Here is a 14,301-nt window from a genome sequence, read left to right on the forward strand (position 1 = left end):
ATCAGTAATGGCCTTCATTAGCACAGCTAGAATTATAAGTAGATACACACTTCATATTTCTAACTTCACATACAAGGATGATACCTGCACAAAAAACAGAATATACATGCTCAATAGACTATAACTTGAAAAATATGTTACATGACACATTTTGCCTAACACATATTCAAATGCCAATTGTCATAAAGCATGGGGGGCCATGACACAAGGTCACAGACAAACACAGTGGTGATGCAACAGATTTAAACCCAGGTTTCTCAAGTCCCAGATTCATTCCCAAACTACTGGACTTTTTCTCTGGTCTCCAAAAGATACGTTACCATCTCTACTCCAAAGAGTAATTGAATTGTACCATGCTGCAGGATTTTTGTGGTTTTAGTGGCTAAAATACTTCACACTTCTTGAATTACATTTCCTTATAGACACGTCTAAATAAAATATTTTCCTTCTCAGCAAATTGGATATTTCACTGGAACCAAGAATTTGTGGTGATATGGTCACACCTGCAGCAAATTTTGCCACTGTCTCCTGGCTCCCAAGGAAACTTGTGACAAGCAAAATGAAACACAAAATCCCCAGGTAAGAAGTGCCCAGTTTCTTGATGTAATAGAAGGGCAGAAAACAATCAGTTGTACAGGGTGCATCCTGCATCTATTTTTTTAGCTTTATCTTGGTACTTTATTTCTTTAAATTAAAGATTTTTAAGAGAAGTCTAATACCTTTCAAATTAGCCCCTAAATAATTCTTACATTTGGGATTGTCTCATCATTGGTAGTGACAATTTGCTACAGGGATGGTGTGACACCTCCACAGACTGTTCTTCTCATACTTGCTCAAAATGCACACTTGAAAAAAAAGACATTCCAACCTACACATTCCTGTTAAATTTAAAAGCATCTCATGTAGATCTGATACTGCTGAAATTCTTTACATTAATAGTATTTACAGCAGTGCCAGGTACATCAACACTCATAGGCCGTTTTGGTACAATGCAATAACAATGTGATGCTAGCAAGACTTGCGTTTCAGATCTGGAAGAAAAAATAAAGATTACTTGCAGTAGCTGATGTTCTTTGAGGTTTGTTGTCAACATGTCTTGCATTTTGGGGCTTTCGGTGTCCCTTTGGTACCACAGATCAGAACTTTGTCCTAGCAACCATTGCTCTGTTCTAAACATGTCCATTGAATGCCCTCATACACCCCACTTTTCTGAGGGCCTAAAGGGATAGGGCAAACCATCCGCTTTTCAGCTGATCTTGTAAGAATTCGGAAGAGTGGAAAAGGAAGGTGGGCTGTGTAATATATACAGTTAACACATTTGGAAAAACTTCAATTACTACAAGATAAGTAGCCATTTTTTCATGGAGCAGTTGCCTATAAGCCTTCCATTCTTTTAACACGCAGAAGTGACTTACATAAAGACCGATTTATGTGTTGCTCCACCACAGGTTGTATCACCGGGTTGTCTGACCAATTACATAATACTGTAAGGTCCCCACATTTGCGAAATTAATGTTTGCAAATTCAATTTTTCCCAGAGGCTGCTTGAGGCCGCCACTTCCTAGGACTCCGATGGGGAGCGCCAGCAGCAGCCACTTCCTGGGGCTCCAGGGCAGGCAGCCCAGGAAGCTGCTGCTTCCCTAGGCCTCCGGGGCTAGTAGCATGGCAGCCACCGCTTCCCTGGGCCCCTGGGTAGGAGCGCCAGCAACTGCCACTTCCACAGGACTCCAGGGTGGGGAATGCCAGCAGTCGCCACTTCTCCAGGGCTTTGGGCAGGGAGCACCATCAGCCGCCACTTCCCTGGGGCTCCAAGTCCCCCTGTATTCATGAAAATCAACAGGAACACTTGCTTCATGCAGCTTCACGTTCACACAATGTGAAGCTGCTAGGCTCTCAGCCTGCCTAGCTTCCCACAGTTGCAGGCAGCTTCACAGGCTAAGAGCCCCTTCCCCCTACTTCCCAGAGCCTGTTCAACCACTCCCCACACCAACAGCCCCAGCTCACCCCCCATGCATGGGGCTCCAACTTCAACCCAGGCCTGGGGCTCCAACCCCACGCCACTCAATCACCCTGCCCCACTGCACCCCCCATTTAACCCCCTCCCCAGCACCAGGTTGAACCTCTCTCTCCTAGCCCACCCTCCCCCCTGCGCTTTGGGCTTCCACTGTCAGCCGCCACCGGTGTGCACAGGGGCTCTATCTCCCCTGCCAGCTCAACCCACCCCTGTCCCAGTTCACCCCTGTTCAATCCTCCCTCTGCCCAGCTCAACGCACCCCCATGGCCCCAGCTGACCCCTCCCCCAGCGTCTGCTGGGTTGTCAGCTGCCAGCACAAGTGGGGCTCCAGCTGTCAGCTGCTGCAGGCGATGATGCTCTAACCCCCCCAGCTAATCCCCCTGCCCCAGTTCATCCTGTTCAACCCCCACTCCCATTCCTCCATGGCCCCAGCTCACATTCCCCAACATGTGGGGCTCCGGCTTCAACCTGCGCCCGGGACTCCCAACCCCCGCCCCAACCCCCCGCCTCAACCCTCTGCTGCCAGGGTCCAACCCCCTTCAAGCCCAAGCTCAGCTGCACCCTCCCACCCCCCTTGCTGCCCTAACCCACCCCAGGCTTAACCCTCTAGCCCCCTCCCAGGGCCCCTACCAAAGCCCTCCCCTACTTATGTGAAATTCAAGGTATGTGAGGGATGCGTGGAACACAAACCTCCCGTACCTCGAGGGAGACACATTCAGATAGTTTTTATAAAGGTTCCTTTTACCTTAAGTAGTGAGAAAGTAGACAGACCTATTTTTAGGAAAATACACTGATGTTTACTTGGAATCCATCAAATGCCCAGCAAATCCTACTTTTTGAGATGGAATTAAATTTGATTTCTTCATATTGACTGTGAGAAGGTAAGTTTGACATAAGGCTCTGAGTGTATATGTGATCCATTTCTTGCTTTTGTGAACAGCCCTGAAGCAAATAATCTAAAAATGGATGTACTTCAATGATATATCTCAGGGTGATTTAATAGCAGCCTTCAACTTCCTGAAGGGGAGTTCTAAAAAGGAGGGTGAGAAACTGTTCTCAGTGGTGTCAGATGGCAGAACAAGGAGTAATGGTCAGAAGCTGAAGAGGGAGAGGTGTAGGTTAGATATTAGGAAAAACTACTTCACCAGGAGGGTGGTGCAGCATTGGAATGCATTGCCTAGACAGGTGGTGGATTCTCCATCCCTTGAGGTTTTTAATTCCTGGCTGGACAAGGTCCTGGCTGGGATGACTTAGTGGGGGTTGATCCTGCTTGAAGCAGGGGGCTAGACTAGATGACCTCCTGAGGTTCCTTCCAGCCCTGTGATTCTGTGATTCTGTGATATCTTTTGAGGAATGCTGCCACTTAGGGAAGAAACTGTGCGGAATACAGGTACAAGAGATACTTTGCCACCTCTTGTTCATGGTGAAGAGAAGGTGGCTGGGTTCTTTCTTCTGTACTTGGTGGAGTGCTTAATAGTGTTCATTTGCAGTAATTCCTAAACTTCCCATACATAAAAGGGGTATTAGACCAAGAAACACCTTTTTGGAGGGAAAATAATTTTCCATAATAAAATTAATTATGTATTCTGTTTTGCAATTACCAATGGAATTTTTTTATGATTCTCAGTTTACCTAACTGATGAGTAGAAATCTCTAACCCAGTCATCATTACTTACTATTGCATCAACCACCAGGTTTTAATGAGTTACAAACACTTTTCAAAGGGTCATTATTCCATCTATTAGAGAATCCATCTTTAATAACAAATATTCCTTATTGATCAATAAGTTCATAAGAAAAAGCATCTGCCATAGTAAATATCTCTCAGCAATTACCCAGTCTAATTTGTATTATTTCTATATACACTTTTGTATTGTGATCTTTTCCATGGATATCTGGATTCCCATACCTTGATGAGGAGGAGGATAATTTGTATCAGAGAGGTTTGTGTTAGTCTGTATCCACACAAACAAGAAGCCCTGTGGCACCTTTTAAACTAACAGAGTTTTTGGAGTATAAGCTTTCGTTGGCAAAGACCCACTTCATTAGATGCAACTGATGAAGTGGATCTTTGCCCACAAAAGCTTATGCTCCAAAAATCTGCTAGTCTATAAGGTGCCACAGGACTTCTCACTGTTTTTGAGGATAATTTGATACAGGCCAATAATCAATCTCATAAAATTCCTGAATACAGGTCACTCATGGGTTAAGAACCAACGCTCCAGGCCTTACAATTCAAAAACACTCTTTCTAATATCAAAGATGTTGGGAGAATAGTTAATATGTAAATTAATATACAAGGAGAAGACAACAAAAAGTGTTAGTATTTACTAACAGGCACTAACATTTTAAACAAAAGCCAAGGCCTGACTTTTCAATCCTGGGTGCCTAAAAATAGATGACTAAATCTATTTTTAGGCCTAATTTGTAAAGATGCTGAATATCTCTTGCTCCCAGTGACATCAGTGGAATTTGTGGATGCTCAGCAACTCTGAAGATTAATCCACTTTTACTTCAGAGCCTAGCTTTAGATACACAGGTTTGAAATTTTTAGACTAATTTCTTATTGGTTGTTTGTAAATTAGGATATTATTTTCAGGATTGATGTAATTGGATTTTGCCATCTCTTACATCTACTATTAACATGAATGTTAGGGCTACATTTCCTTGTTATAGCCTAATACCTTATCCTTTAGAGAAAAGATGGTTCAGGAAGATGGGGCAGGCAATCAAATACTTTCAGCGGCCTAGGAGAATGACAGGAGAGCAGTCCTCTGCCTTTGCCAGATACTTCAAAAGATACCAAACTGAAACCTAATTCATGTTCACTTCTTCAAGTGGTATCGTTTCATGTCACAAATGCTTAAATTAACATGGTTAGCCAACTGTACCTTCATCTCGAATTCTAGTGTTAATTTGTTCATGGAAAATTTCCCTGAGAAAATGTTTAGTGTCATTTACTATGATTTTGCTCAAAATCTTAATGCATCTTTTATTAAATCTGAATGGTCCTTCAAATGCTGTACATCATAAGAGATCTTACTAGCCATCTATGATTGTTCTAACCTAGCTTTTGGAACAATCCCATAACAGATGCCATGTGTAACTGTAATGTTTCATAGTAACAGAGAGGGAGCCATGCTAGTCTATATATTATCAAAACAAAAAGCCGTCAAGTAGCACTTTAAAGACTACCAAAATAATGTATTAGGTGAGCTTTTGTGGGACACACCCACTTCTTCAGACCATAGCCATACCAGAACAGACTCAATATTTAAGGCACAGAGAACCGGGATGGGAATGTTCTGAGTCACTATAGGGGCTCGTCTGCATACTTGACTTAATCTAATTCTTGACCTTCCCCACTACCCCTCCACTCTCTGATTTGCTCACCTGGATATTTTTTTTCTGATTTGTCCTCCTTGCTTACTGTTTTTGGTTCTCTGTGCCTTAAATATTGAGTCTGTTCTGGTCTGGCTATGGTCTGACGAAGTGGGTCTGTCCCACGAAAGCTCACCTAATAAATTATTTTGTTAGTCTTTAAAGTGCTACTTGACTGCTTTTGTAATGTTTCAGTTTTTTATTTTAGTTTAGATTTGTTCTTACAAGTGAATTTGAAGTTTATAGTAGATATTGGATTGACAGCTTTGGTAATTAAAATATTCTCTTTTAACAAGTATACACAGTGATAATGTAAATGTCCACCCTGTGTCTTTTGTCAATGTACTTGGATCTTGACCTGGTGATAAGAGAGAGCAGTTTGGACTCCATCTCAGTCTTTGGCTTCTCTGCTGAGGTGAGAATAATTCACTAGTTTTTTGCAGCAAGGTCCAGCACTGAGACTATTGGTTTAATTTATGTAGGCTGCCTAGCAGTTTTTGGCCAGGAACAGATTTGAACCAAGCAGAGTCAAAAACAGGTTTAAATCATTGCACCAGCTGCAGAATAAAGTGCTTAGATTTTGTCATCTACGGTGCTTGATATTTCAAGGGCTTTGCTTGAGTTCAGTGGGAGCTGTGAGTGTCAAAAATGTAAAAACAAAAAAAAAGATCAGGTCTAATCTTAGGCTCACAAATATGAAAGTTTTGGTAGCAGCTATTAGACAACTCTTTCAAAACTAAGTCTGGTTTGGTGGTCTTTCACATTCAAACAGCACAGGCCACTAGCACATGAGCTAAAGCGGTTCATCTTTTATGAGTAGTTGCAGATCCCTTATTCTCACCAAAGACAAACCACTTGCAAGTGATGTAATCAAATACAAAATATCAGATAAGACAAAGAGTAGAGAAAAGAAAGCATGGCATGCCCCATTTTACAGATGGAGAGCTGAAGCACCATGAGATTAAATTACTTGTACAAGGTCATAGAGACTATCTGTGTCAGAGTCTAGATTTGAAGGCAGATCTCCTGAGACTTAGTACACTATCTCAATCACAAAACAACCTCTTCCTGCATTACAAAGCTACCACATGGCATTTTCCAACACCTGAGCCATCTGCTTCATTATTATACTAGCAACTATCCCCTATGGTACCTCTTGGGTTTTCTTCAGACTTTCATGACCCGTGGCAGAAGATTTTGTCTTCTCCCATTTCTCAGCAACTTGATTTGCTTCTTCTGTTTTTTCCTCACAGCTCTTTTGCGAGTTTAGCAATGTAACCTCATAAAACTCTTGAATATCTGTTAGTAAGGAGAAATAAATAAAAAAACCTTCATTTGATATGCTGGATTTAATAGTCCTTGATATGTCTATAACCAGTACATATTTACGTACTTTGGAAGCTACGTTATAATGCTAAACACATAATACACTTGAAACTGCTTAATGCAGGTGTCTGTGATCCAGGGACACCCATGGTTTGGACCCTGAAATGACTGGAATGCCATAACAATAACAAAAACAAAATAAGTTTAAATACAGTGCAACAAAATAAAAAGTACACATATATACATAGTGTACTATCTAGCACAAATTTAACTTGAAAACATGAAAAATGGGAGACTACTGTACTGTACTTGTAACTTGTAAGTAGTTTTCTGCTTAATTAACAACATATGATAAACACAAAATAACAGTTTAAATACAGTGCATTGAAGATTTATCTTATGGCATGTTATGCATACATAATACTCTATAATGTTTTCTACATACAAAAGCTTTGTTTACCCTTTCTTATGATATACACACATGGGCCAGAAAATTACATAATTCGGCATAGCCTACTTCCCAAATTTGATGGCTTGAAAAGGTTCAAGTGCACTTCATATCTAGCAGAAGCCAATATACAAATTAGTTTAATGAAACATCAAGATTTCTGAGAAACTTTCCTGTTCTAACTTTCATTGATCACTTCAAGGAACTATATGAATAACCGCTAAGAGAAGATTGAGAATGAACACACTGCCATAACAAATAAACGTCAAGTATCAGAGGGGTAGCTGTGTTAGTCTGGATCTGCAAAAGCAATGAGGGGTCCTGTGGCACCTTACAGATTAACAGAAATGTATAAGCATAAGCTTTCGTGGGCGAAGACCCACTTAGTCTGATGCAGATGCACCTGCATCTGATGAAGTGGGTCTTTGCCCACGAAAGCTTATGCTCATACATTTCTGTTAGTCCATAACAAATGAATAACATATATAAACCAAGATATGATGTGAGATAAAGAACAGTTCAAATCATCTTAGAGAACAAACTAGAAATAAATGGATGTTAGCCACTTAAAAAGCAGCTCTCCCTGACATCTCTCTCAGGTGGTTGAGTAGTTCCTAATCTTAGCTACCACTTCAGCAGGAACTCTTTTCAAGTGGGTCAGGGCACAGATGCCATCCTAGTTAGGCCTAATAGGAATTGCCTCCAGTTACAGTAGGTAAACCCCTTCAGAAATGCTGAAGATGGGAATGGAAGCAACTGGACTAACAACAGAGCTGGGGCTGAGATGAGTGAGGAGGCCATATTTAAAACAGATGCAGCAGCATGGCGGTTGCCATTTCGCATAATCAGAATCTAGTCTTTTTTTCAGATGTGACATATCAAGCTAAATGGAGACAAATTTTTAAAAGCTTATGCAAATGAAATCTGCCTCGGGTATTTATAAGATCAAATTTTACTCAGAAATGCCTATATTGATACTGGCCATGATGGCACACACACAAAATCACTCTCATTTTGGTACCAGTGCAACTGTTGTACTCTATTTCCCAATCTGAAACACTTGCTCAAGGAAGAAACTCAGGACTGTTTCAAGAATGTTTGATCCCACAGGATTTTATTTATCTCAGCCCAATTAAATATAGTCAATTATTTGTTAAGATTGGGCTGACTTGCTATAGTCAATTACCTCACTTGCACTTTCTGTTCTCTTAAATTGCTTGAATAGCTTGTTATGTTTACCACAAAACAATATACAACTACAATAGATCTTATACTTTCTAATATTAAGTAGCTGTGAAAAGAGCCCTGCAGACTTTAAATTTTCTGTATTCAGCCTGGTTACTTAATGTTGTATAGGTGGTCCAAAAACACGGAAAAATGAATCTCTTTAGCTTTACAAATGTGTATGGACACATATGTACTAACCCATGTATTAAATGGTGCAGTGACAAATCTAGTCCAGCCATTCTCAAATGGTGGGTCGAAACCGCAAAGTGCCTCTGTGAATGGGGCCACTGAAACTGGCTTAGACTGAGGCTGAAGACCACGAACTTCAGCTTTGCCACCCCTGCCCAGACTGGTGGGGCTCAGGGTGTGGCCCTTTCAAACTAGGAAATAGGGCTTGGATGGGCTTAGGCTTCAGTCCCCCTCCTGTGGCCTGAAGTAATTTGTGTTGTCAGAAGGTTACTGCAATGAAAAGAAGTTTGAGAATCCCTGATCTAGTCTAACGAGACCTTCTACAGCAATAATGATCTCTCTCATAGCTCACAAACACTCTCCCAAACAACTTACAAGATCCACAAGGGACTCAATTGTCCTTTAACTTATATTAGGTTGTGGAGGTATAACTACACTGACTTAGCCCAGTTTTACAATAGTGTTAAGATGAGCAGAATTGGGCTCTTACTAAAAGTGGGGCTTGTCATTGCCCAATACTTCTCATTGTAAGATCCCTGTTGTGCCTGTTTTCAGTTGCTTATAACTTTGCCAAACCTTAACAATTTGGGCTGAAATTTTCCAAGCGTCTTCCTTAGGCACAATTTTTGGAAAATTACAGACAAAAAGGTTTTAGCCATTGCAGACGATGAAAGCAAGGGGGAAACTACAATGTACTGTCATGTTTAAAAATTCTTGGAACCTCATCTTTAAAACATCTTAGCACTCCCAGTGGAAGTTAAAGTCTGACATAAAATTCATAACAGAAGTCTATGCCACAGCCAGAAACAAAACACTGAATCCTTAACACCAGTTTTGCGTTGTCCTAATCGTGTATGCTGGCAGTGAACTACCAACAAATATTTAATGTTATAATCAGTGTGAGGGATCAATCTGTGTCTACAACTGAGACTAATAAGATAAAACTACTAGGATCAATACTGGGGGGGACAAAATCTTAACCGTTTGATCCATGAAACAGCAGATTAATCTTCCCGTAGAAGCTGCAGAAGGCCTGACATTTGAGACATAAAATTTTTCTGGAGACTATTCTAGAATTACTCTCAAAAGAACAATCTTGCCCTGGGACATGTACTAGAGAACTCAATATATCTACTCTTCTAACAAGTGTAATCAAAATAAAATTCATGAGAATAACCTGGGTTAAAGTTTAAGTTTTAAATATAACAACTGTTTAATATTATAAAGCCCTCAAATATAACATTATAAACCCCACATGGGAATGCATCCCAAGTTTGGAAGAAACCTGAGGCTACAATGTAGAAAAGCCCACTTCTACAGTTTTAAACAGCTAATATCATATAGATGTAAGTTCAAGTTCAAGACTTCCCCCAAAATCAGACATCACACAGCCACACTATATTACATAAAACCTTTTTTCTACACTCCTCCACAGAGTGTGCGTCTACACTACAGCTCTGTTTCAAAAGAACATCTTTCGAAAGAGAACATTGAAAGATGTTCTTTCAAAACGGCGCATCCACACACGTCAGTGGGAACCGAAGTTTCGATCCATTATTTCAAAAGGCCCCCCAGCGCAATTTCGAAAGAGAGCATCCATACACACCAGGACGCTCTTTCGAAAGAGCAGGGGCAGGAAGTGCCACAGGCAGGGTTGCATGGCAGACGAGACCTTCCGGGTCTGCTGTCCACCGCCCGCTGTCCCCTGAAAAGGCCCACTCAACAGGCCTGTCTCCAGGCAGAGCAGAGAAAGAGAGGAGAGAGAGAGCGCAGAGCAGGAATCTTGGGCCCTCATGGACCCCGAGCAGCAGCACCCTAGCATTGAGGCCATGGCGAGCGCACTGACTATGGTCCTGGCCACTGTGCTAGCTGCCCTCCCGGAGGCCGTCCTCAGGGCGCGATGTCCCCAGCCAGTCCCCCAGGTCACCCGCTGCCTGTGGAGTTCCCCACAAGCAGCGACTGGTGGGACCGGATGCTGGTGGAGGACTGGAGTGATGACCGGTGGCTACAGAACTTCAGGATGACCAAGGGGACATTCCTGGATCTGTGCCACTGGCTCACCCCAGTCCTCCAGCACCGGGACACCCGCATGAGGCTGGCACTCCCCCTATAGAAAAAAGTGGCCATGGCACTATGGAAGCTGGCCACCCTGGACAGTCACCGATCCTTCAGCCACCAGTTCAGGGTGGGCAAGGCCACTGTTGGGGCCGTCCTCATCGAGGTAAGCTATGGCCGGGTCACATACACACTATATGCGGGGAGCAGGGGGTGCCCCAGCAAAGGGCCCTATCGGGGAGTGGTGGGGCATCCCCTGCCGGGGACAGGGGCAGGGAGTGGTGGGGGGTGGGTGTGCAGGATGCAGCCCAGGCCACACTCATGAGTGCACCCCCTCACCTCCCCACAGGTCATCTGTGCCATCAACAAGGCACTCCTGCAGCAGTTGATCTGCTTTGGGGACCTGGATGATGCTGTGCAGGACTTCCAGGAGCTGGGTTTCCCCAACTGCTTCGGGGCCTTGGCCGGCACCCACATTGTCATCAGGGCCCCAGAGCACAGTCGCGGGGCCTATGTGAACCGGAAAGGCTACCACTCCGTGGTCGTGCAGGCACTCATTGATGCCAATGGCCGGTTCCAGGACATCTGTGTGGGCTGGGCTGGCTGTGCCCATGATGCCAGGGTTTTCAGGAACTCGGGACTGGGATGCAGCATGACCGAGGGGAACCTTCCTCCCCCAGTGGGAGCTGCCCGTCAGGGACATGACAATGCTGCCGTGTATCGTGGCAGATGCGGCCTACCCCCTGAAGCCCTGGCTCATAAGGCCATACACGGGGCACACCCAGCTGAGCCAGGACTGTTTTAATGAGTGGCTGAACCGGGCCCACAATACTGTGGAGAGGGTGTTTGGCCACCTCATGGGGTGCTTCAGGTGCCTCCTCACGAGGCTGGAGGTGGGCCTGGCCAACATCCCAGCAGAGGTCAGGGCCTGCTGCACCCTGCACAATCTTGTTGAGGCCAAGAATGAGCCCTACATGCAGGGGTGGGCCACCTAGCTGGGGCACAGGTACGAGCAGCCCCCTGCCACCTGGCCCAGAGGACAGGGTGTGGATCCGGGAGGCCCTGTGCCAGGCCTTTGAGTGGGGGATATGGGGGCGGGTGGGTGATGGGCGGATGGGGGATGGTGGGATGGGGAAGTGGGGAGCAGCTGCGGGAGTGGGTGGTGATGGGGCAGTAGTCAGGGCCGGGCGGCCGGACATGGCCTGGGTCAGGGTGTCAAGGTTGGCCACCACCCGGTCCCAGGCTCATCACTCCATCTGCAGCCACTCCTGCAGCATGCTGGAAAGGTCCCACAGTGCTGCAGTGTGGGCCGCCTCCCCTGTATCCTCCTGCCCACTCAGGTGGTGCCAGCAGTGGGCCCACACAGGGACAGCGTGGGGTGCGGGTAGCTCCCTCTCACCCTCGGAGGTGGGACTGGTCCAGCCGCTGGCTATGGAGACAAAAGAGGAGAGCGGGGGTGCGGGGCATGAGTCCCAAGCACTGAACCTTGTGTCCCCTGCCCCCCCCCCACCGGGTGCCCTGTGATGCCCCTGTCCCAGAGTTCCCTGCGTGGGTGCCAAGGGCACAGGCTGCCCCATTCTGCTCCCCCTGGGTCCCTCTACAGCCACCAGTCTGTGGTGCTGTCCCGCCCATGGGGTGCTGAGCGCCGCATGCTGGCCCCCCGTCCAGGTCCGTGGAACGTGGCTGTCTGGAGTCCACAGGCCCCAGGGTGGTGGGCACGTGGGGGGGCTGTGGCAACTCTGGGCAAGACCGGATGCAGCCTCCTCAGTCCTGGGGTAGCTGGTGTGCGGGCCACCTACCGGTGGTCCCTCCAGGAAGTTGGGTGAGGCAAGGACAGATGGGGTCCAGCTGGATGGCCTGGATGGGATGTCGATGATGAGGGCCCCCTCGTTTGAGCCCTCGTCATCAGTGGTGATGTCCAGCCTCCGTGGGCACTTGGTGCTGGGTGCAGGTCCAGGATGGTCCTCCTCTGTCCCCATCTCCTGCTCTGATGCCAGGACTGTTGCGTCCAGCAGTATGGCTGGGGGTCCTGCGTCCTTGGGCCCAAGGAGGAGGTCCAGGTCTTCATAATAGGGGAGCTGGTGGGCACTGCCCCTGACTGCCTGGCCATGTCCTGGGCCCTACAGTATCCCTAGCGCAGCTCCTTCACCTGAGACCTCACCTGGTCCGGGGTCAGGGTGGGGTGACCCATGCCAGTGAGGCCTGTGGCGAGATGCTGGAACGCCGCCACGTTCCTGCGCTGGACCCCCATCTTGTGCAGGATGTCTTCATCTGCCCAGAGGGCAAGAAAGTCCTGCACCTTGGCGTCGGTCCAGGAGGGGACCTGGCGCTTGTGGGGGGCTGGCTCCCCTCCTGGGAGGGCTCCCCAGTTTCTCTGGGGAGTCCCTGGGGTAGGCGGAGGTCGGAGATGCTGGCCATGGTGCTAAGGAGGGCTCAGGGCTGGCTGGAGCGTCGTGACAGGGAGCGGCTGTAAAGCAGCATGGGCTCCCTGCTGCCTGCATGCTCTCAGCTTTCTGCCTGAGGGCTTCTGGGAGCCTACGTCCTGAAACATGGCGAGATGCTGGAACCATATAGCTCCGCTTGTGCTGGGAGCAGCACCACCACCTGCCAGCTGATCACAGCCATGGCGGACCCACTCCTTCGAAGAAAGGCACTTGTCCCATCCCGGGATGGGAGGACCAACTTTGAAAGAACAGGGGAGTTGTTTCGAAGTTAATTTCGAAACAGCGCCGTGTGTGTAGATGCTCCACGGGTTCTTTCAAAAGAACTTGCTCTTTCTATCTGGATTTCGAATGTACGTGCTAGTGTAGACGCACCCTGAGATATGCAGTATTCTTCTCAGCTGTAGCAGAAGGTCAGGATCCACCAGTTCAAACCAGTTAGTCATCTGCTTGTGATTTAGGCTGGATGGGAACTTCTTTTTTGTGAGTGGGGATTTTCACGATTTCAAAATGTTTTTCCATCAGTCATATAATGAAAAAATATATATTTAGAACTTTCCGTCCAACTGAAATTCCCAAAAACAATTTATTTCAACTTAAGTTTTCCACTTCAGATCAAATATAAATTTTTATTGTGATTTCAAATGTTTATATCACATAATATAAAATTTCACAATTTGAAATAAAAGGTCATTTTGAAATGGAAAATTGAAACCTTCAATCAAAACAATTTCAATTTTTTCTTTTCAACTGAACTTTTAACAAAATTGACTCACTTCTGTGAAATGTTTCATGTTCAACTAACAGAAAATATGGAACAGAATTATCATTTCCAAGTAGCTCTCATAATCTCACAATGAAGGAAGATGACTATACTCTGATTAAAAAACAACATGCTATAGAGTGGAAATGAAAACACAGATATATAGACAGGTATGGAAATGGCAACACAGATAATAATTATAAAATAGAAGCTAGAAATTGTGTAAAATTGATAAGGGAAGCAAAAGGATGCAAGAAAGGATATTGAGAAATCAATGACAAGCAGAGTTAAAGAAAGCAGGAAATTTTTTAAAATATTTTAAAAATTATATTAGGAGCACTAGGAATCCTTAAAAAGATACTAGTTGGAAATTGTATCGTCAATAATAACGTAGAAAAGGCTTTAAGCTGTCAACCAGTTTAGAAATAATGCAGTGTTAGACTAGGCTGAATTTTCA

General features: G+C 45.2%; 1 protein-coding gene across 1 annotated transcript in view; it reads right to left on the reverse strand.

Moving 5' to 3' along the window:
* Positions 1 to 14,301, reverse strand: part of DLG2 (discs large MAGUK scaffold protein 2) — a 1,656,639-nt gene that overhangs the window by 1,414,728 nt on the left and 227,610 nt on the right. Inside the window, exon 3 of the mRNA XM_074983573.1 lies at positions 6,549 to 6,694. Within this exon, the coding sequence (XP_074839674.1) occupies positions 6,549 to 6,694 (146 nt within the window). The remainder of the gene's footprint in view (positions 1 to 6,548; positions 6,695 to 14,301) is intronic.

The sequence above is a fragment of the Carettochelys insculpta genome, chromosome 1, assembly GCF_033958435.1.
Source record: "Carettochelys insculpta isolate YL-2023 chromosome 1, ASM3395843v1, whole genome shotgun sequence".
Classification (NCBI taxonomy): Eukaryota; Metazoa; Chordata; order Testudines; family Carettochelyidae; genus Carettochelys; species Carettochelys insculpta.